At 43.6% G+C, this 26,189-nt stretch overlaps 1 protein-coding gene across 4 annotated transcripts in view; it reads right to left on the bottom strand.

The window, feature by feature from the left end:
* The window catches only part of ASTN2 (astrotactin 2), a 1,092,638-nt gene that overhangs the window by 16,527 nt on the left and 1,049,922 nt on the right, over positions 1 to 26,189 (bottom strand). For all 4 annotated transcript variants that reach the window (XM_055128058.1, XM_055128127.1, XM_055128183.1 and 1 more), the window contains 2 exons: positions 6,313 to 6,413; positions 3,512 to 3,695 (listed from right to left, as the gene is read on the bottom strand). In XM_055128058.1, coding sequence (XP_054984033.1) covers positions 3,512 to 3,695; positions 6,313 to 6,413 — 285 coding nt within the window. The remainder of the gene's footprint in view (positions 1 to 3,511; positions 3,696 to 6,312; positions 6,414 to 26,189) is intronic.

Genomic DNA, 26,189 nt, shown 5'->3' with positions numbered 1-26,189 from the left:
TAGAAGGTTCTTTTAGGCCAGAAAAAGCATGGGGTTTAAGAAATTCAGTTATTTCCAATTGTGCTCTACACATGTTTGACAATTCTGTAAGTTGTAAAGGACTCTTGATATTGGGGTAGGAGTAGAGAATAGCTGAAGAGGAGAACCAGAAAGTGGGGTTCCAGGCTCCCCACTCATCTTCTACCAGAACAAGTCTGTATTCATATGACCTGCACATTTATTCATGCAGCCTCCCCACCCCCCGTCCTTTCTCTTATCTAATCATCTGATTATTCAATCAGCACTTATTTAGCATCTACTAACAAGAATCAATAGGACATCAAGGTTCATAGTTACACTTGCATACACTGAGAAAATCAGCCATGAGCAATATACAGTACTGCCTTATATGGGCACAACGCAAAGAATGAAAATATGAGAGTGTGATAAGAAGAATGGACATTTTAAGACAAGATCCTTGGAGAGGCTGATCCTAAATAAATCCAGAAACTCTATGTACATCTCCCTCCCTCCTCCCCCCCCCCCATTATATCTTATAGCTGATGAGATGAAGGGCCAGAGAAGGCCAGAGAGGACCAGAGAACAATGTTGCATGGTAAGTTCATTGGCAATGTCAGGAGGGTTTATGGTACAGCTGCCTGTCTTCCTGCTGACATGGCAGTATGGAATACTGGGGGAATCTCAGATCCCCTCCAGAGACGAGAAAGACCAAAGAAAGAGGAAGCTGGGTGACATGGCTGGGGGCTGGCAGACAAGTGGCTGGTGACTGGTTGGCCAGAGGTGAGCAGGTTATCTCAGTCCATTATGGAGTAGGCTGTCCTGCCTCTGTGGGAGGCCACGCAATCTATCAGGAAAATTTATGTCCTGCGGAGTCATAAAGGATACCAGAAAGTTGTAAAGACAAAGGCAGGAGGGGTGCTCTGGTTTAGCTTCCACCCGAACTCCCTGCGCCTTGTGGGAAAGCCCCATAAAGTGGAATGTCTTTCTGCATCTACGGTCAAGGTGGCAGCCAAGATGACTCAGGCAGCAGCTTTCATCTGGGCTCTGGGCTTCTGTCGTCCCTCTTTGAGCTTTTATCTGCTGAACCTTCCTTTCGTGGGAAAGGGAGAGAGTTGCCATCCAGGATCCGACATAACTGATAAGGCATATCCCAGAGAGAGATCTGTTTTATCCCTTGGCCAAGCTCTCAACTTTTCCTGAGAGGGCCTCAAATTCTTGTAGGGTGATTACAAGAGTTGTGAGGACTCTAGGTGGTAACTCAATGCAGAACCAACTATCAAGCAATTCCAGACAGCTCATTGAACACCAACAGAACCTTGAATCCTTTACTACCCATAAAAGAGCAGGGCATACCCTACTTTCTTCAGTTTCCCGGGTAATGTTAAAGATTTGTAAACTATAAAGTGCAGTCCACAAGTATTTCAGGAAGGTATGCAATTCTCTCCATTGCCACTGATACTCCCCTGCCCTACACACCTCACTTTCTCCTCTGCATTATTAGCACAACAATCTCCAGGGCCTCTCTGCCTCCCTCTTTTCTTGACTCCCCTCCTTCCCCCAACCCTCAGTCTCCCTCCGCCCCACCCCCCCCCACGCCCCTCCACCTCGTCCATGCTTTCAGCTGTAGTAAGAGGGATCTTTCTCCCTTGAAGATCTGATAATATCATTCCCCTGTGAAAAATACTTGAAAAGCTTCCCATTACCCTAGGGAGATAATCCAAACTCTTTAACCCTACTTAAAGGGCAGTCGGGGCTGGCCCCTGCTGACCTCTCCCTTCTTATCCTTCTTATCTTCACCATTCCTGCTGTCACACACTTTGCTCCAACTACACGGAAATTCTTTCCATTTCTACACACACCATGCTTACCAAAGCATAGAAGGAGTTTCCCCCAGGGGGTGCGGTGGGGGTGAGGGGTGGAAGTGGTGCAAGGGAAAGGAGATTTTAGGTGGTCCTCAAGATGATCACAGACCTGGTATTAGACAATGAGGAGTCACACTATTGGAGGAAAAACAGATTCCCTAATCCATTCTCTTCCTCCCTGCAGATTACTTAAAAACAAAGAAAGTTTTGTTTAGGGACTCTGTCTTGATTGCTTTGATAATGCTAAGAAGGCTTAGGTGTTTTCAAGGTGCTATTGTCCTCTGCTTATTTGCTTTCTGCCTTAGTATTGAACATTTAGCTCTATTCAGGGTCAGTTGTATAGCTTTGCCTTTACTAGATGACCCCAGTGTTTATCTTTCAAGTATGTTTTCAAGTAGTGGTTCTAAGAAAGCAAGATAAAATGCACATGCATGGTGATAGGGGGAAATTTCATAAAGGAAAGAGGATCAGGAGGAAAGGGGAAATTCTACTCAGAAGTAGTATTTTTTTAAAAGAAAATTTATTAGTGAATCACCGTGAGGTACAGTTACAAACTTATGAACTTTCATGTTTGCATTTTGTTTACATCCCTCCACTGGTGCCCAATCTCCTCCACCAATGTTCCCAGTATCCCTCCCACCCCTGCCCCCACCCCAACCCCCACCACCCCACCCTGCCTCTGCTGACAGGAGAGAACCCTTTTGTTCTCTCTTCTGTTGGATGTTGTAGTTTACCCACTGAACATTTCTCAGGCTAGTCTCTCAGTCCTAAAACCACCAATGCTTTTCTCCCTTTATTTTTTTTTTGACTCCTACTCACCAGTTTGATCTCAGTTTCTGCCCTTAAGGATACCACAGAGATCTTCCTTAGACCAGGTACTAAGGCTCACCCTTCCAAAATATCCCATTCTTTTACTCTCATCTCGTCATCACTCCTGTTCTTTGTAATTGCTTAGTTTCCTGCAGTTGTATTCCACGTGTAAGTATGAACCACTTCTACTATTGGTTCGCAACAAAGAAAGGAAAGGGGCTCCTTGTTCTGAATGAGTAAATGGATGAATGAATATTGTTGTGATGGCAAGGCCTGAGGTAACTTGGCATGCCATACACTACTTCCAGAAAATTCAAAAGATTATAGCAGTATCTTAGTTATGCATAAATCCTCCATGGCACGAGCACTGAGGGCATCTGTTTCTAATGACACATCCACGTGTTCTAGACTGCAGTCGAACCTCCCTTCTGTCACAAAGCCAGCAGCAAATCAACAACAGACTTTACTCCAGACTCAAGATTTCTTCTGGAAAGGGCAGGAGCTCTGAAAGGGGAGGGCTGTTGCCCTGCCACTGTGCTTTCCTCACATTGGCTCAAAAACATCTTCTCAAGGACCCTCCAGTTCCCATCTTTACGGTTCAAGGTGGAAGTTCGTAAAGGAAACAACTTGCACTAATCTCTCTCTCCTGGGGTCTGTCTTTCCAGGGGCTAAAAATCTCCAAATTCCTTCTTCCTTCCCAGTGCCCCTCTCCCTTTTCTCTCTGATACAGTTTGTGGGAAAAGGGTCCACTGAGGCTAAATGGCAGCCAGAAGAATAATCCATCAGCAACCTCACGTTCACACCCACACCTACCCACCATCACGTTCACATGCTCCTACCTGGGCCCCAGCTCATCTTCACTCCTCCAGACAAAATCTCCAAACTTCTCATAGTGTGAGTTGTAGTGGTGCTGGACACGGAACAGCATGGAGGCAGAGACCTCCATCAGTGTGTTGTAGGCAGTCTGCTGTTCCTTTCCACTTGTGTACCCATTGTACAGATTGTAGATCTTGTCAGCAATCTCTGAGGGGGGAAGGAACAAGGTGCACATCGTTAGGAGCAGTGGAAGCCAGAAAGGGAGCATGCTTTGCAGAAAGGAAGGGCACAGTGCAGCAGGAGTTCACGCATTTGGTCTTTGGGAGGACATAACCCTTCAATCCATCCCAAATGTGATGAGGACTTACGGGGCTCTATTTTCTTACTAATCTACTAAAGGTAATTATGCCAATTCTGCAGGCACTTTTGGAGAACTAAATTTAAAAAAAGTGGATGTTAAAGCATTCAGCACATGGCCTGGCACAATGGAGGTTTCTATTTGGAGTTAAATTTTTCATATAAGTCATGAAATTTGCTTATAAATGGATAGACATGGAGAGTATCATGCTAAGTGAAATGAGTCAGAAAGAGAGGGACAGATATGGAAGGACTGTACTCATTTGTGGAGTATAAAATAACATAACATGAGGCTGATACCCAAGGACAGTAGATACAAGGGCCAGAAAGACTGCTCCATAGCTGAAAGACTGGAGGGGAGAAGGCAGCTGGAATAGAAAAGGGATCACTAAGAAAATGATAGCTAGAGGAATTGGTCAGGATGGGAGATGTGTGCTGAAAGTACATGCTGGACCAAACATGATGACCTTTCAGTGTCTGCGTTGCAAGCCATAATGTCCAAAAGTAGAGAGAGAGTATGGGGAATATTGTCTCCCATGGAGGCAGGGGGAGGATGGGAAAGGGGGGATATACCGGGGATATTGGTGGTGGGGAATGTGCACTGGTGGAGAAATGGATGTTTGACCATTGTGTGATTGTCACCCAAACATACAAAAAACTTGAAACTATCTCACGGTGATTCAATAAAATAAAATTAATAAATAAATAAATTTTTCATAAAATGGTGAATGCCCATGATTGGACAGAAAATTTCAAACAAGTGCAGAAGCACAAGAAACCGGCCTTGGGCTCATCTCAACAGTCTCCTTTGTCTTTTCTTTCTGCAATGTCTCCAACGTTCTATGATCAGATCTGGTAGTTCTCTATCCAAAATTCTTTCAGAGGGAAATTCAGACTCTTCTTACTATTCACAGTCATTTCTCTTCCATTGGCATTCTTACTAATTGATAGAACTTTTTACCACAGGCCACTCATTTGAGTATAAGGCACATTCTTTCCTCTGTGAAGGCTCTGTTCAAAAACTATATATCCACAAGTCACTACTAACAATGGTTGCCTCTAATAGGAATCAGGACAAGAAGAATATTTACTTCGTAATGTTTTCTACTTTGATTTTCATTTTCCTGGCTTTGTTTTTGGATAAAGCCCATGTTCTCATGAGCTCAGGGCTTACTCCTGGCTTTGTGCTCAGGGACCACTCCTAGAGGTACTTGGAGGTTGTATGTGGTACCAGGGATTGAACATGGGCTGGTAATGTGCAAGGCAAGTGACTTATTTGTTGTGCTCTCTTGTCAGCCCCTCCTTACTTATTTTTTAACCACCCTTTAATTACCATGGCTTCGTTATTCAACAATTTCAATAGTTCAGTATTGTCCTTGGTGTGGTAGAAAACAAAATATGTATGTGTCATCTAAATGACTGTTGAGTCTATTATAGTAACATCTGTTTTTTGTGTTTGCTGCTTTTAAAATTCTTATTTATTTTTTTATTGAATCATTGTGAGATAGTTACAAAGCTTTCATGACTGAGTTTCAGTCATACAATGATTGAGCACCCATCCCTCCACCAGTGTACATTTTCTACCACCGATGTCCCCAGTATCCCTCCCACCACCCCTCCCCACCCTACCCCCTGTCTCTGTGGCAGACAATAGAAATGTCTTTATCCCCCCTTCTGAGATAACAGCTCATAAAAGGAGGAGATCAAGTCCCTTCTGTAATACTAGGTTCTTTGAAAGCATTTGTCCAACTTGAAGAGAACCAGCAGGACTCACAAGCATTTTTCGCTAAACGTGAGGATGAAATTTCTGTCTCAACATTACCCATATTCATGTATGGTGGAACTTATTAAATTATTCCAGTTTTTTCAAGTGCTTTGCCTCATATTTACAATTCATGAACTAGACCTAGCAAGACGATATAACATGTAAACTTCCACCATAGTCACCAGCAGAAGATCTCTAGGCCTCAGAATATAAAGCCTAGGTAGGTTGAATGGGGAAATGTGCTGTGATCAGCTAGTGAGGTCTGCCGGGGAAGCAGCAAAGTGAAGGTGTCTGAGGGTCATGAGTTTGCCAGCTCTAGTATAAGACGGCAGTAGAAGAAAGTGTTCTCTATGAAAGAAAAACTAAGGCACCAGATATAGTCTGGGGCTTTGACTAGCACAATCCTCCACACTACCCCAGGCCTCTAAATGTATACATAAACAACCTCAAAAAGAAAGGAGCAAATGTTTACCCTAGCAATGATACTGCTAGTCAATCGCAGTTTTCATCATGACATGGATGAATTGAGCCCCAGATTCTTACCACTCATAGAGTTCCTTTACTTTTGTTTCTCTGTGCCAATATGAATGGCGGGGGCAGAGGGCGGGGTGGAAAAGGTCTAGTGACTAGTGAATGTTGGGTGCAGACTCTATAGACAAGAACCAGGATAATTATCTAGTAAGCAATAGAGAAGTCACCTACCTTCTGCTTTATTGTCATCCACCAGTGGACAAGCTGTCCTTAAGGTCACCGTACTGAGCTCCGAGTGCCTCCCTCGTGTATCCACAGCATACAGAGTAAACCTGTGGGACAGAGAGAAAACAAAGTACTGGGTATAGACTTTCACAGCAGGCCCTGGGGGTTGCAAGGAGCAACAGAAGGTAATAGCACAGGAGGAGAGGTTAGACGTCAGGGATGCTTAGGCTGCAAAGAAAAAGCACTTGGTTCTTCTCAGAGAAGGAAAGAAATCAAGAAGAAAGGGATAAGAAAAAGGTTAAATAATGAGTGAAGAGGGTTCGGGGCTTCAGTTGTACCATTGGGAGAATGGTACAGCAATGTATCCAAAACAAGTCTTAACAATAATGAAAGCACGAGATCTGAGCCGCAACCACTGGAACTTTGTGATGGCCTCTGAAAGTGATAGGTAGGGGTGAGATGGAATTTGGGAACAGTGGAGGAGGAAAACTGACACTCATGGTGGTATCAGTGTGGAATATTATATACCTAAAACTCAACAATCAATAAATTTGTAAATCATGATTCCTTAAATTAAAAAATATTTAAAAAATGGTCCTTCACTGAATATTGCTAAACATCTTGCTGAGACCTTTGCATTAACCTCTCTTTTTTTTTCATTTTAAAGAATAAAGACTTTAATTTTTTTACTTTTTAAAAATTTTTATTAGTAAATCACTGTGGGGTACAGTTACAAATTTATGAACTTTCATGTTTGTATTTGGTTTACATCCCTCCACCAGTGCCCATTCTCCTCCACCAATGTTCCCTGTATCCCTCCCACCACCCCCACCCAACCCCCACCACCTCACCCTGCCTCTGTGGTAGGGTATTCCCTTTTGTTCTCTCTCCTGTTGGATGTTGTAGTTCTCAATAGAGGTACTGAGTGGCCATCCTGTTCGATCTATAGTTCACTTTTGGTTCAAGGCTTTCAACCCGAGTGGCTCCTCCCAATATTCTCTACTAGATGTTGCCTTCTCTGTCTCTGCTGCCTTTTCCCCCAGCCTGTGAGGCCAGTTTCCAAGCTGTGGGGCAGACCTCCTGGTTCTAATCTCTACTACTCTTGAGTGTTAGTGTCTCATTCTGTTACTTTATATTCCACATATGAGTGCGATCTTTCTATGTCTGTCTCTTTCTTTCTGACTCATTTCACTCAACATGACACTCTCCATGTCGATCTACTTATAGGCAAATTTCATGACTTCATCTTTTCTAACAGCTGCATAGTATTCCATTGTGTAGATGTACCAAAGTTTCTTTAACCAGTCATCTGTTTTTGCGCACTCGGGTTTTTTTTCCAGATTTTGGCTATTGTAAATAGTGCTGCAATGAACATAGAAATGCAGATGTCATTTCTACTATACGTTTTTGCCTCTCCAGTATATATTCCCAGGAGTTGTATTGCTGGGTCAAATGGGAGCTCAATTTCTAGTATTGTGAGAATCATCCATATTGTTTTCCAAAAGGGCTGAACCAGTTGGCATTCTCACCAGCAGTGAAGGAGAGTCCCTTTCTCTCCACATCCACACCAACACCGACTGTTTTTGGTTTTATGGATGTGGGCCAGTAATCTTTTAATCTGTAAGCAAGCTGAGAAGGCAGGAGCTTGCATCACATATATATATTTCACCAGTGAGGAAACTGAGTTTGAGATTGTATAGTTTTCCATGATTTCCCAAGAGCTATGGCAAAGAGAAGTCCAAGTAAAGGCCTTGAGGAGAGAACCCCAGTGCTACCCCGTATGACTGGATAAACTCATTTATATGTCCATTAGTCGTTTTGCAAATAGTTACAAAGCATTAGCTATGTGTCAGAAATTATTTTAGGTGCTAATGTTAAAAGAAAAGCAAAAGAACAAAGTAAGTCTCCTGATTGCATAAGGCTAGTCAAGAAAAGCAAACAAATTAAATTAAATCATGGTCAGTGTGATGTTGAATACAACAAGATTATGTGAAAGGTGGCAGAGATGTGGCTGCTTTTGGCAGATGTGAAAACACAACAAACACCTTCGTTGGAGAGATGGTTTGATCTGAGACCTGAAAAATGAGAAGGAACAAGATGATGGGAGGAAGACCTCAGAGAAGCATGTTCCAGGAAGGTAGAGCAGTCATTGAAAGGATCATTGAGGACAGGAGGATCCTAGATTGTTGCAGGAACTGACGGAGGATGTGGCTGAAGCAAAGTGAGAGAAGGTGGAAAGTTGGTGAGAGCCAATGCAGTAGGGAGTCTGGGAGTTACTCTAGGAACAAGGCATGGCCCCACATTTTTCAGTGGTTACCACAAGCTCTAGACTGCACTGACTGTGGGGTTTGAGGGGTGGGAAGGGAGAGGGAGCCAGTGTACCAATAGGAGGGGAACTGCAGAGTTGGTGGTTTCAGGTCCAGTTCAGGCAAAGAATGTTTCGGTGCAGCCAAGAACCGCTGGCCTAGCTGGAAGAGTCTCTCAGACCCTTTATATCTCCAAGTTCTGTAGTTAGAGATGATTTTAACTACATGACTACGTGTTCGTTTGCATTTAACCTCTTAATTTATAAGCAAGCTGAGAAGGTTGGCATTTTTGCCACATATATACTTCACCAATGAGGAAATTGAGTTTGAGTTGTATAGTTCTCCATAATTTCCCAGGAGCTACGTCAAAGAGAAATCCGAATCGAGGGCTTAAGAAGAGAACTCCAATGCCATGTCACGTGATCATTTTCCATCATCTTGTTATATTCTGCATCACATCAACCATGATTTAATTTGTTGATTTGTTGCTTGGTTTTTTAAAAATAACTTTATGCAACAAGGAAACTTTGTTTTTTTGCTTTTCTTTTAATGTTAGCACCTAAAATAATTTCTGACACATAGTCATCTACACAGAGATGACTTTGACTTCAACTATCACATGGCATGGGAGCCACGGGAGCCACAAGGAGTCTGCATAGAAGCATTGAGCATCTGAGTGTTCTGACTTTATGATGCTATCCTCTCTCAGCACATTCGAGGATATAGATAGTAGCATGAAGGAGGAAGGTTGTTCACCATGTAATGAAGAAATTGTGATCTCAGGGACTCTATTTTCTTTTCTCCAACTTTTCCAGTGCCTCAACTTATCTCATGTTATAAAACAGCAGATATACATTGAAGACAAGGTCGGCAAAACCCTCCACGACATTGAAGCTACAGGTATCTTCAAAGAGGACTTGACACTGACCAGGCAAGTGGAAACAGAGATAAACAAATGGGACTATCTTAAACTGAGAAGCTTCTGTACCTCAAAAGAGACAGCGACCAGAATACAAAGACAGTCTACAGAATGGGAAAGGACATTCATCCAATACCCATCAGATAAGGGGTTAATATCAAGGATTTACAAGGCACTGGTTAAACTCCACAAGAAGAAAACATCCAACCCCTCAGAAAACGGGGTGATGAAATGAACAGAAACTTTCTCAAGGAAGAAATCTAAATGGCTAAAACGCACATGAAAAAAATGCTCCTCATCAATAATCATCAGGGAGATGCAGATCAAAACAACAATGAGATACCATCTCATACCACAGAGACTGGCCCACATCCAAAAGAACAAAAGTGACTGGTGTTGGCACAGATGTGGGGAGAAATGGACTCTCCTTCACTGCTGGTGGGAATGCCGACTGGTTCAGCCCTTTTGGAAAACAATATGGACACTTCTCAAAAAATGAGATATTGAGCTCCCATTTGACCCAGCAATACCACTTCTGGGAATATATCCTGGAGATGCAAAAAAGGATAGTAAAAGTGACATCTGCACCTATATGTTCATTGCAGCAATGTTCACAATAGTTAGAATCTGGAAAAACCCGAGTGCCCGAGAACAGATGACTGGTTAAAGAAACTTTCGTACATCTACACAATGGAATACTATGCAGCCATTAGAAAAGATGAAGTCATGAAATTTGCATATAGGTGGATCAACATGGAAAGTATCATGTTAAGTGAAATGAGTCAGAAAGAGAGGGACAGACACAGAAAGATGGCATTCACTTGTGGAATATAAAGTAAGAATGGGAGACTAACACCCAAGAATAGTAGAGATAAGTACCAAGAGGAGTACTCCGCAACTTGGAAGCTGACTTCACATGTTAGGTGAAGAAGCAGCTCTGATAGAGAAGGGATCACCAAGCAAAGGGTGCTAAGCAGGCCCGCTCGGGATGGGAGATACAGGCTGAAAATAGACTATAGACCGAACATGATGCCTACTTAATACCTCTGCAGCAAACCACAACACCCAAAAAGAGAGAGCAAGCAAATGGGAATGCCCTGCCACAGAGGCAGGGTGGGGTACAGGGGACAGGGTTGGGGTGGTGGGAGGGATGCTAGGACCATTGGTGGTGGAAAATGGGCACTGGTGGAGGGATGGACACTCGATCATTGTATGACTGAAACGTAAGCATGAAAACCTGTAAGTCTGTAACTTTGTCTCACGGTGATTCACTAATAAAATAAAAATTAAAAAACAAAACAAAACAAGAAGCTAAAAAGGAAAAAAGAAAAAGAAAAAACAAACAAACAAACAAAACCCCAGCAGGTATAATGCTAGTGCATGTTGCAGAATGGTGAGCTCTAATTGAGCACACATATTGGGGACTTAATAAATATGAGTTCATTGTATGAATTAATTATTATGTGTTAAGAACTTAATATGTATCCAACTCTGAGCTAAGCAATTTTACCTGCGTTATAGCTATACTTCTCCCAAGCAATCCTAAAAGATAATTATGATTGCTCTGTTTTATACATGAGTCTCAGAGAGGGGAAATAGCTTGCCCAAAACCGCATAGTAGTCATTGAGATGCCAATTTAAGTCTAGGTTTTCCTGACTCCAAAGCCCATAAATTTAACCACTGTCAGTTACCATCTTCTGGCCAAAGGTCTGTGGAAGCTATTCTGCACAAATATAATTCTAGAAGGTATACTTGCTCAACTATGTTGAGACAGTACTGTTTTGTAAGTTTTTTCTAATCTTATAAAAACCTGCTGAAGTAATCACCTTCATTATCTTCATTTTTCAGAAGAAGAACCTGAAGATATTCTAACTTCAAAAGGCACATGATCAATTTGTTCATAGTCACAAAGGTAGAAAATGAAAGAACTGACATCAGTACCATGTGTAGTCTTATTCAGTGTTGGTAGGATTTGGTGCTATCTCTATGTAAAATGCATCGTATGGATATGCCTTACAAGAACAAAAAAGGAAAATTTCCTATGATCCAACAATATTACTCCTAAGAATTTTCTCCAAATATTAAAAAATATCAATAATAAAAATATTTGCACCCCTAGGCTCATAATAACATAATTCACAACAGTTGAGACATTTTGACTTCAATGCTCATCAACAGATGACTAGACAAAGAGTATATATACTTAATATAATATCAGTCATCCATTGAAAGAGGTAAAATTCTTCCTTCCAGATAAAATGAATGAATCTTAAGGTGTGTATTATAAGTTTAAATAAAGACAACTAATAGATGATTTCACTAATACGTGGAATATGAACAACTAAAATAAATCGGCAAATAAAAAAACCGACCTCTTAGACTCTGACAATGATGGCTACTAGAGACAAAAGAAGGAGAATGAAGAAAGGGGTCTAAAGAATGGCCTTCATGTTCGGTCTATAGTCTACTTTTAGTTCAAATCTTCCAACCCGAATGGGTCCTCCCAACATCCTCTACTTGGTGTTCCCTTCTCTATCTCAGCTGCCTTTTCCCCCAGCACGTGAGGCCAGTTTCCAACCTGTGGGACAGACCTCCTGGTCCTTATCTCTACGAACATGAAGACCACTTAATACCTCTATTGCAAACTACAAAACCCAAAAGAAGAGAGAACAAAAGGGAATGCCTTGCTGCAGAGGCAGGGTGGGGTGGTGGGGGATGGGGCGGGGTGGTGAGAGGGATACTGGGATCACTGGTGGAGGAGAATGGGCACTGGTGGAGGGATGGGTCAACAATCACTGTATGAGTGAAATGCACACACAAAAGTTCATAAGTTTGTAACTGTACATCACAGTGATTCTCTAATAAAATTTTTTTTTAAATACAACTAAAGACAATTTTAAAACCATAAATCATAGAGATAGTACAAAGATTAAGATATTTGTTTAGCATTCCAAGTTCCCTACATCAGCATGTTGGACACACTAGTTGGAATTCTGATACTGCATATGGTCTCCCAGGCACATAATGAGTAGCCCCTGAGCACAAAGCCAGCTCTGGCTCCTCAGCACTATTGGATGTGGCCCTGTACCAAAATAGATTAATTACATTTAAGAACTCAAATAAACATTAAATTAAACACTTTGATCTCAGTCACCCAATGGCCCACACTGTTGCAGCTCTGGGTCTATACTCATTGGCTTAGAGTGAACTTGAATACAGTCCTTCCTCACTTTGACATGTCATGACCTAATGCTACAAAGGCTGTTTTCATAAATGATTCCATGAACCAGAAATTCTTGGTACAAATGTTGCAGTAAGCAGATGATAGCATCTTTCTCAAGAAAATGTCCTTGGTGGCCCCAAGTGCATGAAAATCTCTTCAGAAATAAAGAGACTTATTCCCCAAGACGGGGAAGGGGGACCACAGAGGGATAACGCAGAAGTTAAGGCACTTGCCTTGCATGCAACCGGTCCTGGTTCGAACCCTATCACCGCAAATTGTCCCAAGCACCACCAGGATTCCTTAGCATAGAGTCAGGAGTAAGCACTGAACACCACTGGATGTGGCTCAAAAGCAAGAGCAAAACAAAACAGAACAACAACAATAACAACAACGACCTAGGTAAAAGACCAGAGTTCATTTCTAATTCAATTTTTTATATTGATTCTGAGTTCCCTTTTTTATCACAGTGATGCAATATTTCACCTCCTGCCTCTTCCCCAGGAGGAACAGCAAGAAACAGGAAGTTGGCATTCTTAGTGCACAAAGGAGTTCTTCACAGGGGCAGGCCAGGTCTGGGATTCCCATGCCACGATCCAAGGTAGCAACGCACCTTGGAACCGAATCTGCTCTTTCATGTTGTGCTGCTATGGGACATCGCTACTTGTCCTATAATCTATGAGACTGATTCTGACTCTACCTCTCAACCAAGTCCGCTTTGCAGTATGCTGGTGGGATGGATCAATACTGACATTTCTGTGGTGTAAAGAGCACGCTTCAGAGTCTCAGTGGAAGGCTGTGGGGGGAAAAAATCTGCCTCTTGCTCAGTGGCAGTATTCAAATCTGGGCTTTGCTGCTCACTAGCTGGATGACCTTGGGATTAGTGATTATTCCCTCTGATCCTTATTGTCTCCATACAAGAAACATGAGAAGTCCTGTCCTTCAAGAACACAGTGCAAGTGAAGGAAACACAGAAGACTGCAGGCAGTTATACAGGTAGGATTGTCTAATGGCTGGATGATAGCTAATGCATGTTTATTGGTGCTGGGTCTTTTACATGTGTACTCTGATGAATCTTCACCCTATCAGAGTTGGCTACTAGGATTGTTTGTCTTTTCCCAAAAAGGACATCAGTGCCCAAAGGGTCAAGATGTTGACCTGTTACTACACATTAAGTAAGCAGCAACAGGGGACCAGAAATTAGCTCAGTCTGAACTCAAAGGTTGTGTTCTTACTCATATTGCACTGTTCTATCTTGCCATCAAATGTGATTCCACTTTCATCAGCTGGCCCAGAGAAGGGCAAGGAAGAATGGCCCGTTACTGAATATGTTTTCAGAGACTTACATAGGGTATATTTTTGATCCTGTTTTCAGAAAGTACCGATCTATCCACTAACGCTCTTGGACCACTGACTTCTGCTTCAGGTGTGAGAACAGTGCTGTTGTAGCACAGGCCTCACCTCTCTCCTGATCTATCTCAGGACAATGGGCGAAGACCAACTCCATGACTTATTCCTTCCAGTGTTGTTTCAGCCCCGGGGAGCAGTGAGTGACAAAGGAAAGTGTCTTCTTCTGGAATGCCCAGACCAGTAGTCACATTCTGGCTCTGCTCTCCTGTTCTGAGATGTTGGTCAAGATTGTTTTACCCCTCTGTGTTGATTGATGCCACCAGACAGGGAGGATACCACCCACTTCACAGGTCAGTGTCAAAGCCAACACTTAGGTCAGTGGCAGGTCACCATGCAAGGTAAGCTTTGATTAGGAGACCTTGATTGAAGGAGGTTTGAAAGAGAGATCACTAAGAAACTAAAGAGTACAAGGGAATTCACAAGGGATACGGTAGTAGTGGTGGGGAGAAAGTATTGGGTGTTCTTCTGATTACAATCTATTTAGAAAGTGGCAGAACTAGGACCCAACCCTAAGCCTTAGTCTGCAGCTTCCAGAAGGCATATGCACCAGCAGGATTGCAGTTATATACCTGGCAATTTAATACAGAGGGCAGGCAGATGCTAAACATTGAGCAATGGAAGGAATGGGACCTAATGACATTTCATTTCTTGATTTGTTTGCTTTTAAATAAAGTTGACAAATAGTTACTTTAATTATAATGAAAAACAAATTAGAACTTGGATTTTTGGTCTTTCTATATTACATGTGGTTAAGAGTATACTGCGCAGTGGAAATTTTTTCAGATTTTGCATCAACAAAACGGGTGGATACTGATAGAGACCTTGTGTGGCAGTCTCCAGGGATACCTGAGAAGTAGTTTGTCAAGGTCAGTTTTTATAAAGAATAGAAAAAAGAGCACGTTGTGTGTCTAAGATTCTACTTTTTGTTTCAAGTTCATTTTGAGGAGAATTCAGCAGAAAGCTGGGGAGATTGGAATTCATGCATGAGTCTCAAAACATGAGGCTCAAAACTGCAGAGTTGGAATGTGTCTTTGACACGTCCCAACTGGGCACTACGTTTCTGAGTTGCTTCTGGAATGTACACCCTCCGCCAAGGGTGTAAGGATACCACGCCACAGAGCCAAACCGCGTACACAATGGCATGCCCGGGAAAAATGGTTTTGGGAATATTTTTTAAAAATGAGTCTTGGATAGTATCTTTGCTTTAACCAACCAGTGCTTGGGCATCCTTTGGGAAGTCATGTCCCCGTTCCTGTGCCTCGGTCTCCACATCTGTAAAATTGGGCAACAGGACTTGCATCTCACAAACCGGGCATTGGGAGCTACAACCAACATCGCATCTGGACTCACTGAGAGGTAGCTCTGGAGTGACTCTTTGCATCCCAGGAGGCCTCAGGCTTTGGGCCACCTGATTGGTAGGGGGCCCTGCAAGGTGGAGAAAGAGGAAGATGTCAGCCTCACGGGCCTGGGTCAGAAGTGACTAGGCCATGTGCTTTCTCCATTGTAATTGCAGAACCATTCCAGAGACACATCTGAAAGCTGTTAGGGGAGAAGTCAGGGCCTGGAGGGGCTCACAGGGAGGGAAATAGAATGGAGGCCGGGGTAGGGGGAGGAAGAGACAGACAGACTCGTGGACATAGCCAGTGAGCAGAATGAAAGAGAAGAAGGAGGCCATGAAGTACCGTCACACTTTGGTGATTCTCAGAGGCTCAAGGAAGGTGCCAGTGACCTTATTTCTTCACCTGCGTGTGCCCACTCCAGCAGGCTAAGCCTCATTGATAACATGAACTACAACTCCTGAGTCGTTACCAAAAACCACGTCCCCTTCTGACAGGTGAAGACATGACCCAGAAGGGAAAGAGACCTACGGAGAACCCATTTCTCCAAGTTTAGGGTAAAGACTGTTTCTGGATCTTCCTCCAGTGCTCCTGCAGCAGTCTGTTCAGGTTCCCGTATGACTGGCTGACTCGGGTTCACTTGCACCCTCATGGGGTCCTTCCAAGGATGAAGTGAGAGCTGGGCTTTGAGGAGAAGATCAGGATTGACAACTGAATTGGGGTTCACCAGTCAAATGCAACACATTTTCCAAAATTCCCTAGCCATCCTTAAGACAAAGTCCAAATTCCCTGCCACAAGTGTCCCCAGCATGGCTCCTCTCGATACGTGCTTATTTGGACAGCGCTCTGTCATTACATCGTGAATAAATCCTGGCCACAAACCCAGCTTGGTCTGCTGATCTTTGCTTCAGTGGAGAGCCACCCAACTGCCAATGCCTTTGGAACACATGTCTCACCTGATGCTGCCTTGGTCCATGCTGCCCTTCTCCATGAGCGCACACATTCCTTCTCCAAAGCACCCTCTTCTCCGTGTCCCAAGTGCATCCATCAAACCTCATCTCCCAGAGAGCCCACCCCCTGCTGGAGACTTACTGAGCTCTGATTTCTCCCTGTTCAGTGCTCACTGCCTTTCACAGCACATGCTGCAGGCCCAATTGGAGGTTCATACTCCTTCTCGCTGGCCCACCCGTGTGTGTGAGCATCATCAAGACTGACTGAAAATGGGGGCTGGAGCAATAGCACAGCGGGTAGGGTGTTTGCCTTGCATGTGGCCAACTCGGGTTCGATTCCCAGCATCCCATATGGTCCCCTGAGCACCGCCAGGGGTAATTCCTGAGTGCAGAGCCAGGAGTAACCCCTGTGCATCACCGGGTGTGACCCAAAAAGCAAAAAAAAAAAAAACAAACAAGACTGAAATGCTGCTGTGCTTGTCTCCCCCTGTCTGCATCCTGGTGCTTAGGCAACTCCATGATGTGGGACTAAGCAAAGGCTTTTTGGAATGAATGGCAGACTGAATGGGAAACTCACTCAACTGCACCTAGTAGTCTCCTTACTTGGAAGTCAGTTTCAACTTTCACAAGAAATAAGAGGTAAAGTGCTCGGAAGGTTCCAAGAAGAGACAGATTCGTAGAGTGGCTAAAAGCATGGGTTTGGAATCGGGCAATTCAGTTTTTAAAAAAATATTTAGGTTTTAGAGCCATACTCAGCAGTGTTCAGGGGCTGCTCCTAGTTCAGTATTTAGGGGGAAATGGATGCTAGGGGAACCATATGTGGGATTGAAACCACATGCAAAAGGTCTCCTACAGGCAAAGAACGTGTTTAACAGTATCACTGTCACCCCGTTGCTCATTGAATTGCTCGAGTGGGCACCAGTAACATCTCCATTATGAGACTCATCGTTATTGTTTTTGGCATATCAAATATGCCATGGGTAGCTTGCCAGACTCTGCTGTGAGGGTGAGATACTCTCAGTAGCTTGCTGGGCTTTCTGAAAGGGGCGAAGGAATCAAACCCGAGTTGGCCACGTGCAAGGCAAATGCCCTACTCGCTGTGCTATCGCTCCAGCCCGTTTAACAGTAGAGTTTTAAAAATATGCTATCTCTAAAGCCTCAAAGAATTTGGTTTTAAAGACTGACTCCTCACTGATTGAGACCTGGTCTTGATGGTCTCACCTGCAGGCTAAGAACCAAGGTATTAAATCCCACTGTCCGGGATAGATATCAGGGGGAGATAGTAGGACATGCTCACCAGAGACCTGACATGTGCCAGCAATGGGAATTAATTAAGTATGCTGTTAGTACTACTGGCATTAGTAGCTGTGTTAGACCACTGCCCAAGCCTCTGCCTCACCCATCCCCCACCCCGATAAGCTGCACCAGAGGACAAGGGAGGAGGGTAGGTGGAAAGGAAGCTGTTGTTGGTCTCATCCGAGACCCCCAGACCCCCTCGCAGCAGGGGTGAGAGAAGGAAACTGAGAAGTTAATTGGCAGTGAGAGCTTCTCACGGATTTGACAGGGAGCAAGAGCAAGGACAGAGCCCCAGAGGCCCTCAGGACCAGGTCCCTGAGAGCACGCGAGAATGCGTTTGAAGTCTCCAGGCCAACGCCGGCTCTTCTCTGACTGCCCGCCACATGATTTAGGCTTTCTGGGGAGGCAAAAGTCTCTGGCTGATTTGAAGGGAACCAGATGTTTCCAGGCCAGAGGCCCTGGGCTTGTAAAATGCTCCTTCCCCCACACAGATTTGGCAAACAACTTCCCATTAATTCACCTCCTCCCTCCTGCCACTGCCATCACTCCCCTCTCTACCGTTCCCAGCACAGTGTGACTGTTGGTGGTGGTGGGGGGGGGGGTTGGATGAGGGGTGTGGGGTGGGAAAAGCACTGAGTCCCAGCTTCAGCGCTGGGTCTGAGCAGCTGGCTGACTGGGGACATCTCCCTAACCATCCTGTCCTGGGCCTCAGTCCTGATGCTACTAAAAACAGGGACCTGGACAAAGTTCAATTCTACAGTATAGGTGAGATATGACAGTCTAGGCTCTAAGGACGTTTTCTCCATCAGATAATGAGTGTCATTCTATCCAGATCTTCCCCCCCCCCCACCTTCACTGGAGTCTAAATAAACGGGCAAGGGTGTGAAAATTAGGTTGGTCTGGGTTCGAAGATGGACTCCACCAATTCCCAGGCAATTAGCAACTTCACCTTCATGTCTTCTCCTGCCACTGGAGACGAAGGTCTTATCTTCATCTCCTTTGGTTGTGAGAAGAAAGTTGGAATGCAAACCTCTCAGCCCCTCACTGCTGCATCCATATTTTAGACTTCTTTGGAAGCAGTGCGGTACCCATGCCTCTGCCCTTGGATTACCCACGTGCCTGAATGATCTGGACTGAGATTAGATGCAAGAAGATGTTTGCTGGTGATTGTTAGTGGGAAGACTGCTAAACACTTGGCAGAGTCTAAAGACGGGGGTTCTTGAGTTCCAGCCCTAGTTGTTTAACAGTAGAAAGACCACACTCACGTTTATAATCATTGTGAAGAAATTGTTATGAGGGAGAGAGAGAGAGTTAGAGTTGAAAAAGATCTTTTAGTTTAATTATCCATGTACAAAAATGTGGGTGTACTATAGCCTCCTCTTTTCATGACTTTGGGCAGGTTAATTAATTTCTGTTCTTCATTCTTTCCTATTTTATTTTCAGTATTTCTTTTCTCCGTCAACCTCCAACCCTGCTCTAGTCTTTAAGATGAGTTTTTGATCATTCTTATTGAAATAACTGTTCATTCTGAGATTCTGTATATTGTAGGTGTCCATCATTAGAGAACAACACCTGCATCTGCTATATTAAACTCACCCTTAAAAGACAAAATTCTATTTGTTACTACGTAGCTGACCTCTTTGACCCAATTTACTGACCCAATCCCCTCCCAATTACTTTCTGATCTCCATTAATTAAGTATGGATGACCACATTACCTACTTTGAGGAATAAAGTCCTCAAAGCAACATCTGGCACATGATGAGTGCTAAGTAAGTCCTCACCATCACTTCATGTTTGTGCATGCATATCCACATGTGGGTCACCTCTTCTAGAGTGACTTCAAAATAAGATCTCTTGTCTCATTTCTTTGTTATTGCTCTCACGGAGGAGCAAGGGGTCTATTTCTCTTCGCTTTGGATATAGGTTAGATCTTGAGCACCTGGCTAATAGAGCGCACATAAGGATTTATGAGTACCTGGGATGCTGCTTCCTAAAAGGCAAGACAGCTTCCACCTTGCTCGCTGAAACATTCGTCCTGGGAGTTCTGAGTCTCCCTTTTGCCTTACAACAGCTGGTGCCACTCTGGTGTGGAAGCTGGGCTACCTGGAGAGCCTGCATTATGCATTTCAGTCCTGGTGCTCATCTCCTCCAAAGAGGATGAGTAAAAGACCTTTCAGAGGATCTCAACTCTAGCCATCAAGCCATTCCCAGCCTCTGGAAACTTGAGGCAGAGGGCCCCCCACTTTTTTGGGTATTTTTAAAAGTTATTTATTTAGTTATTTTTTATTAGTGAATCACCGTGGGGGTACAGTTACAGATTTATACATTTTTGTACTCATGTTTCCCCCATACAAAGTTCGAGAACCCATCCTTTCACCAGTGCCCATTCTCCACCACTAGTAAACCCAGCATCCCTCCCACCCTCCCCAGTCCCATCTCCCCCCCACCCCACACTGCCACTATGGTAGGGTATTCCCTTTTGTTCTCTCTCTCTGATTAGGTGTTGTGGTTTGCAATAAAGGTGTTGAGTGGGCCCCCCACTTTATAGAGCAAAATCAACCCAACCTGTTGTGCCCTGTGAAAATGTCTGAAATCAGAGATTTCATAGCCAATACGGTGAAGTCTTAGGGTCATTTGTTGTGTTCTCAGTGGCAACTGTGACAACTTCCCACTGAAACGGGTCAATAAAACTCAAGTCTACCATTCAAATCAGGCCTGCTGCTTGTTTCAGTCCATCCGGTTTTAAAGGAACACAACACATTCCTTTCCTGAAAAACAAATATATGTTTTGGGACCACACATGGTGGTACTCAGCGCCTACTTATGATTCGGCACTCAGGAATCACTCTTGGCAGTGCTCAGGAGACCATATGGGGTGCTGGGGATCGAACTCAGGTCTGCCACATGTAAGGTAAGTGCCTTGCCCACTCTACTATCTTTCCAGCCCCTGAAAATGTATATTCTGTGGACATCTATCATTTTGTGTTCGAAGCAACAGTGCTGTGTGATTGCAACAGAGACCCCAGAGTTGACCAAGCCTAAATATTCACTATCTGGACCTCCAGGGAGAAGTTTGCTCATCCTTAACATACAGCTTTGACATCCTCAGCACACAGCTGTTGACTTATGCTGTTTCATGTGATTCAATGATTAGAAATCACTCCTGTTTTACAGGTAATGTTAGAAACTCAAGAGACTCATCCTAGGTCACACAACTCTTGACTTCACATCTAATGTCACAACTGCCTGACAAAGATCTAAACTTGGGTTTGAGTTTAGATCAGAGGTTTTCAGACTTATCTGGCCTACTACCCCTAATTAAAAAATAAATTTCAGGGTACAGTAAGTAGGGCGTTTGTTTGCCTTGCACGCGGCCAACAAGGGTTCAATTCCCAGCATCCCATATGGTCCCCCAAGCACTGCCAGGAGTGATTCCTAAGTGCAGAGCCAGGAGTCAGCCGTGAGCATGGCTGGGTGTGACCCAAAAAGCCAATAATAAAATCTCTTGGTACTCTGATGGAACTCTACCTTCTATATGAAAACAAATAGAGGCACTATAGATATAACACAATAGCTAAGGCACTTGCCTTGCCAACCCAGGTTCTATCCCTAGCACCCCAAATGGTCTCCTGAGCCCACTAGGAGTGATCCCTGAGTGCAGAACCAGGAATAAAGCCTGAGCACATTGGGGTGTGCTAACTCCCCTTCTCCTTCAATCAACCCCCCCCACCCTGTAAGGAAAACAAATAGAATGTGCTGCTCAATTGTTCTTGAGACTGCTAACACCTCTCTTTATCATTTCAGCTCCCTCCACATTAATTGCATAGACCCTCCTGAAAAGTCACTATTGGGGACCATGGACAAGTCCCTCAAAACCTACTCTAGATATCCTGGCCTGTGAAATGGGTGTGGAGAAGGTCTCCACGATCTGCACAGGTTGCCAGATTTCAGAAGTCTAGAGTGTCACCAGTAGGGAAGGGAATCCCAGGCAATATACTTCCCTTCTACTTTCATCCAGGAGAATCAAAATTAAACTTGGGAGTAGACAACCTGGGATCACCTACAGCCCACCCACTCACCTGCACAAAACCAGCCTTCTTATTTCCCAAGTTGGCTGAAAACTGAAATTTTCTGCCAACATAAATATTTTAATCCAGTGTCCAGTACACAGAGAATGACCAGCACAGTCTTAAGGATTCAAGTCTGGGTTTCTGTTTTCAAAATCAAAATCTGAGGCATGATTGGGAGATTCTGCCTTGGACAAAAATGAAGCCGTCTATGGTTGGAGTCCGAACACAAATTCCCCCTGACTGGCACTCCCATTCCTCCAGCTGCATGCACTAATAGGGAAGGAATCATGGAGTAGGGTGAAGGAGGAGCCAACAGATGAGGGCAAGTCTAGAAACCAATGTTGGTGACAGCTCAAGAAGAAGCAACATTATTCTGGAATCAGTGTGAAATATTCAGTCCTCTCTCTCTCTCTCTCTCTGCAAACTCCTGAGCCCCAGAAATTTCATGGGAATGAGTACTGAAATCACCGGAACTCAGAGGTGAATACGTAGAGAACAGACAAGTAAAGTTACACAAACAGAACCTGACTTTGTAATGCAAGCCTGTTGAGTGTATTTACAATACCCAACTTGAGAAAGAGTGATCAGCTTCTCTTGGGATGTTCCCACCACCAGTGGGACCAACAACAAAGTTCCTGGCACTCTGTCAAGGGAGAAAGCACTAGGAGAAGAGTATGGTCCTTGCTTCCATGGAGTTCTGAGAAGAGCAGGAAAGTGATCCCTGCTTACATGGAGTTCACAGAAGAGCAGGGAGATGGTCCAGCAAACAGCACCAAGAATGCACTAACAAGATCATGAGGATATTTCTTATTCATGTCCCTGCATTTGTTTCAGTGTGTCCTTTCTTCCTTCTTTACAAACAGTCATCTAAACCTTGGATATGCATACAAGGGGCTACCGGTGTACCCCCATCATCTGCAACCAGGGGTGTCCATCACTTCAGGACTCTTATTTTCTCTTACGAAAATAAATGGTGACAAGTCTTGATTTTCTCCATGGGAAGTCTTAGGGGAATGAAAATTTCAAGGAATTTTAATATACAAATATGACACTAATGGTCTGCCTGGGATCATTCATTGTCCTATCCAGTACTACCTGAAGATTCTTACTGAAAGAAAATTTCGGATTTGTACTTGACTTGAACTTAGCATCAGTTCTCATGTTTCTCCTTCCATTTCTTCCTCTTCCCTGTTGCATCATCTTTTTATCCTGCCTCTTCTTCTCTTTTCTCAGAGGGGACAGGGGTTGGACTACCTAATAACATACAGCTGACTGAGCATCATTTTAGGTTGGGGGTGTATATCTGTTAACAGGTTATTTCAGGATAAAATAGACACAGATTAATTGTAGATTTCCAAGTTAAGGACTATATTGAACATCCTGAGATATTAAAGCAAACTTTGCCCTTCCCCCCCACTTGTATTTTTATTATATGCTGGAAGGATACTCAGAAACATTAAAACATGAATTTGTAATGACTCCACTAGTAGAATTTTTTTCCCGCAAGCATAACTTGGAAGTATTTGAACTGAGAGACAGAGGACATGATTTGTAAGGTGAATCTTGACAGTAACTACTACCAGGCTTTGGTCAGATAGTTGACCTCTAAGTGCCTCAGGTATCGATTATGCCTTAGGGCTACTGGGAGGACCCAATGGTCACAGTATGTGAGAATGACTTGGAGAGGTCATGCAAAACTCTTGGACTCCAGCTCGATTTTTGACACAGTGCTGGCTGCTCCCACAGTTGCCCTCTATTCTTTTTTCCCAGTGCCTAAGGGGAGGAGGGGTCTATTATTAAATCCATTTTACAAGGAGACAAGTGAGCCATGGAAATTTCAACTCACTTTCCCACAGCTACACAGATAACAGCTCAGTTAGGGCACGACATAGGCCTCTCACTCAAAAACCAGTGTCATTTCCAAATCTAACTATTGGGTACTCATAGTCCCAACTGGTCCCTGAGTCATGGTTCAGATGAGGCTAGAGTTTATTAGAAGGATGGACCACATGTTCCCAACCCTGGATAAGGAGACCTTAACACAGGAGAATCTATGGCCCATCAGCCCCTTTCCACATTGTATCTTTTCCCGCTCTGACTCTGAAGGCACTCACTCCCCTCTTCCATGATGACCTCAAAGGTTCCATTTGGCCAAATCCACGTTCAGTGGAAAGGTGGCCAACTGGAGGTCACCATCTCGGGTTTACCCTTGGGAACTGAATGAGAGAAAATCAGTGTCAGGATGACTCTTATCTAGTTCAAGCTGATCTCAGTCTCAAGCCTCACCTAGGAACAGACAGCACTTTCCCAGCGGACAGATGTGGTATGTGGCTTATGAAGGAAGGTGGCTGCATCATAGGTCCATCTTGTTCCTGTTCCTATTTCCTTGGAAAGCTTTAGTTTTCACATTTATGTGAAAAAAAGGGGGTCAACAATGACCCCACTGAAATGGGTGAGCAATCTTAGTCTTTAAAAATGGAAATATTTCAAGTTTTCAAGCATGAAAGAGTGTGTTTGGTACCATTGGTGCTCTCTTGCTGATCTGGCTGATTCATGACACTCTAGTGGGAAGAAATGGGGACTGTGTTTCTGGGATGGCCAGCCCATGTGCAAAGACAAGGCTCTGTAGGGTTCTCTAGGTGACAGGGTCATTACCTATCATAAGGTTTGGTTAGGGTTAGTTTGGCCACCAGGTGTGTAGGCAAGTGACAGCACAAAGCTGAGCCTCCATTTCCTCATATCGACAAAATACCTGCTTTCCATCAGAGTATGCAAATCAGAGGCAGGCCACAGGTGGGCTGCTAGCTTAGCAGCAGGGTCTGAACCCTGTGCTGCCTGAGCATTACTTTTGGTCTATACTGAGACCTTGGGTGACAGCCTTCCCCATTGAGTTTGCTTTCTTTTCTTGTAAAACAATGGGTTACCAGATGTCTGGTGAATCCTACCAAATATTAACACCAATTAACTCCAATTCTTTACAAATTCGTCCAAACAAAATAAAGGAGGGAACACTGCCAATTCATTGTATAAAGCCAGTATTACCCTGATACCAAGACTAGCCAAAGACACCACAGAGAACAAAAAGTACAGTCCAATATACCTTATAAATATAGACACAAGAATAAGTAAACCAAATCTAACCACATATTTTAAAGAGGATTATACAACGTGACCCACTGGGATTTATCCCATGAAAACAAGATTGATGCTCAATATTAAAATCAATTAGTGCAATACACTGTATTATAGAATAAAGGACAGAGTAATGGAATAAAAGACCAAGAAAAAGCTCTTGCAAAACCAACACCCTTTCATGATAAAAAAAAAACAACACTCAATACACTAGAATTAAGGGAACCTCCAAAACCAGATAAAGGGAATCTTTGAAAAAGCCCATCATACTTAAGGATAAAAGGCTGAAAACATCTCTTCAAGATTAGAAGTCAGACAAGGGTGCCTGCTTTTGCATTTCTATTTGGCATTGCAATAAGGCTATAGAGGGGGGAATTAGGCAAGAGAAAGACATAGTACAGGAAAATGCAAAGCATTTTGCAGACAGTATGATGTTTGCTCTCTGAGAGGGACGGAGGAATTGAACCTGGGTCGGCCTAGCCCGAAAGTAGTGAGTGGTCGCAAGTTCAACCTGAAGTCAACCTGCAACCTTGGGCTGGAGCAATAGCACAGCGGGTAGGGCATTTGCCTTGCACGCGGCCGACCCGGGTTCGATTCCCAGCATCCCATATGGTCTCCTGAGCACCGCCAGGAGTAATTCCTGAGTGCAGAGCCAGGAGTAACCTCTGTGCATCGCCGGTGTGACCCAAAAAGCAATAAATAAATAAATAAATAAAGTCAACCTGCAGCCAACTATCATTATTTTTATATATTACAAAAAATAAAGTTGAACTACTACTTCATATTACTTCAAATTAATTCAATAATACAAAACTCTCAGACATATGGATTCAAAATATAAGTCTTAGGGGAAAAAAATTCAGATAAGTATTCATGAATGTGGGTCACTGTCGTCCCGTTGCTCATCGATTTGCTCGAGCAGGCACCACTAACGTCTCCATTGTAAGACTTGTTATTACTGTTTTCGGCATATCAAATACACCACGATTAGCCATGAATGAGGGTCAGATAATTATTTTTTAGCAAACCAAAAGCATAAGCAGCATAAAGTTAAGACTCTGGCAAGCTACCGGGAATATCCTGCCCACATGGCAAAGCCTGGCAAGCTACCTGTGGCATATTAGACATGCCAAAAACAGTAACAACAAGTCTCACAATGGAGATGTTACCGGTGCCCGCTCAAGCAAATTGATGAGCAATGGGATACGGTGACAGTGATACGGTGATACAGTGATGATGT

This window comes from Sorex araneus, chromosome 1 (assembly GCF_027595985.1).
Source record: "Sorex araneus isolate mSorAra2 chromosome 1, mSorAra2.pri, whole genome shotgun sequence".
Taxonomy (NCBI): Eukaryota; Metazoa; Chordata; class Mammalia; order Eulipotyphla; family Soricidae; genus Sorex; species Sorex araneus.
Note: the sequence above shows the minus strand (reverse complement) of the source record. Positions and strands in the feature narration are given on the sequence as shown.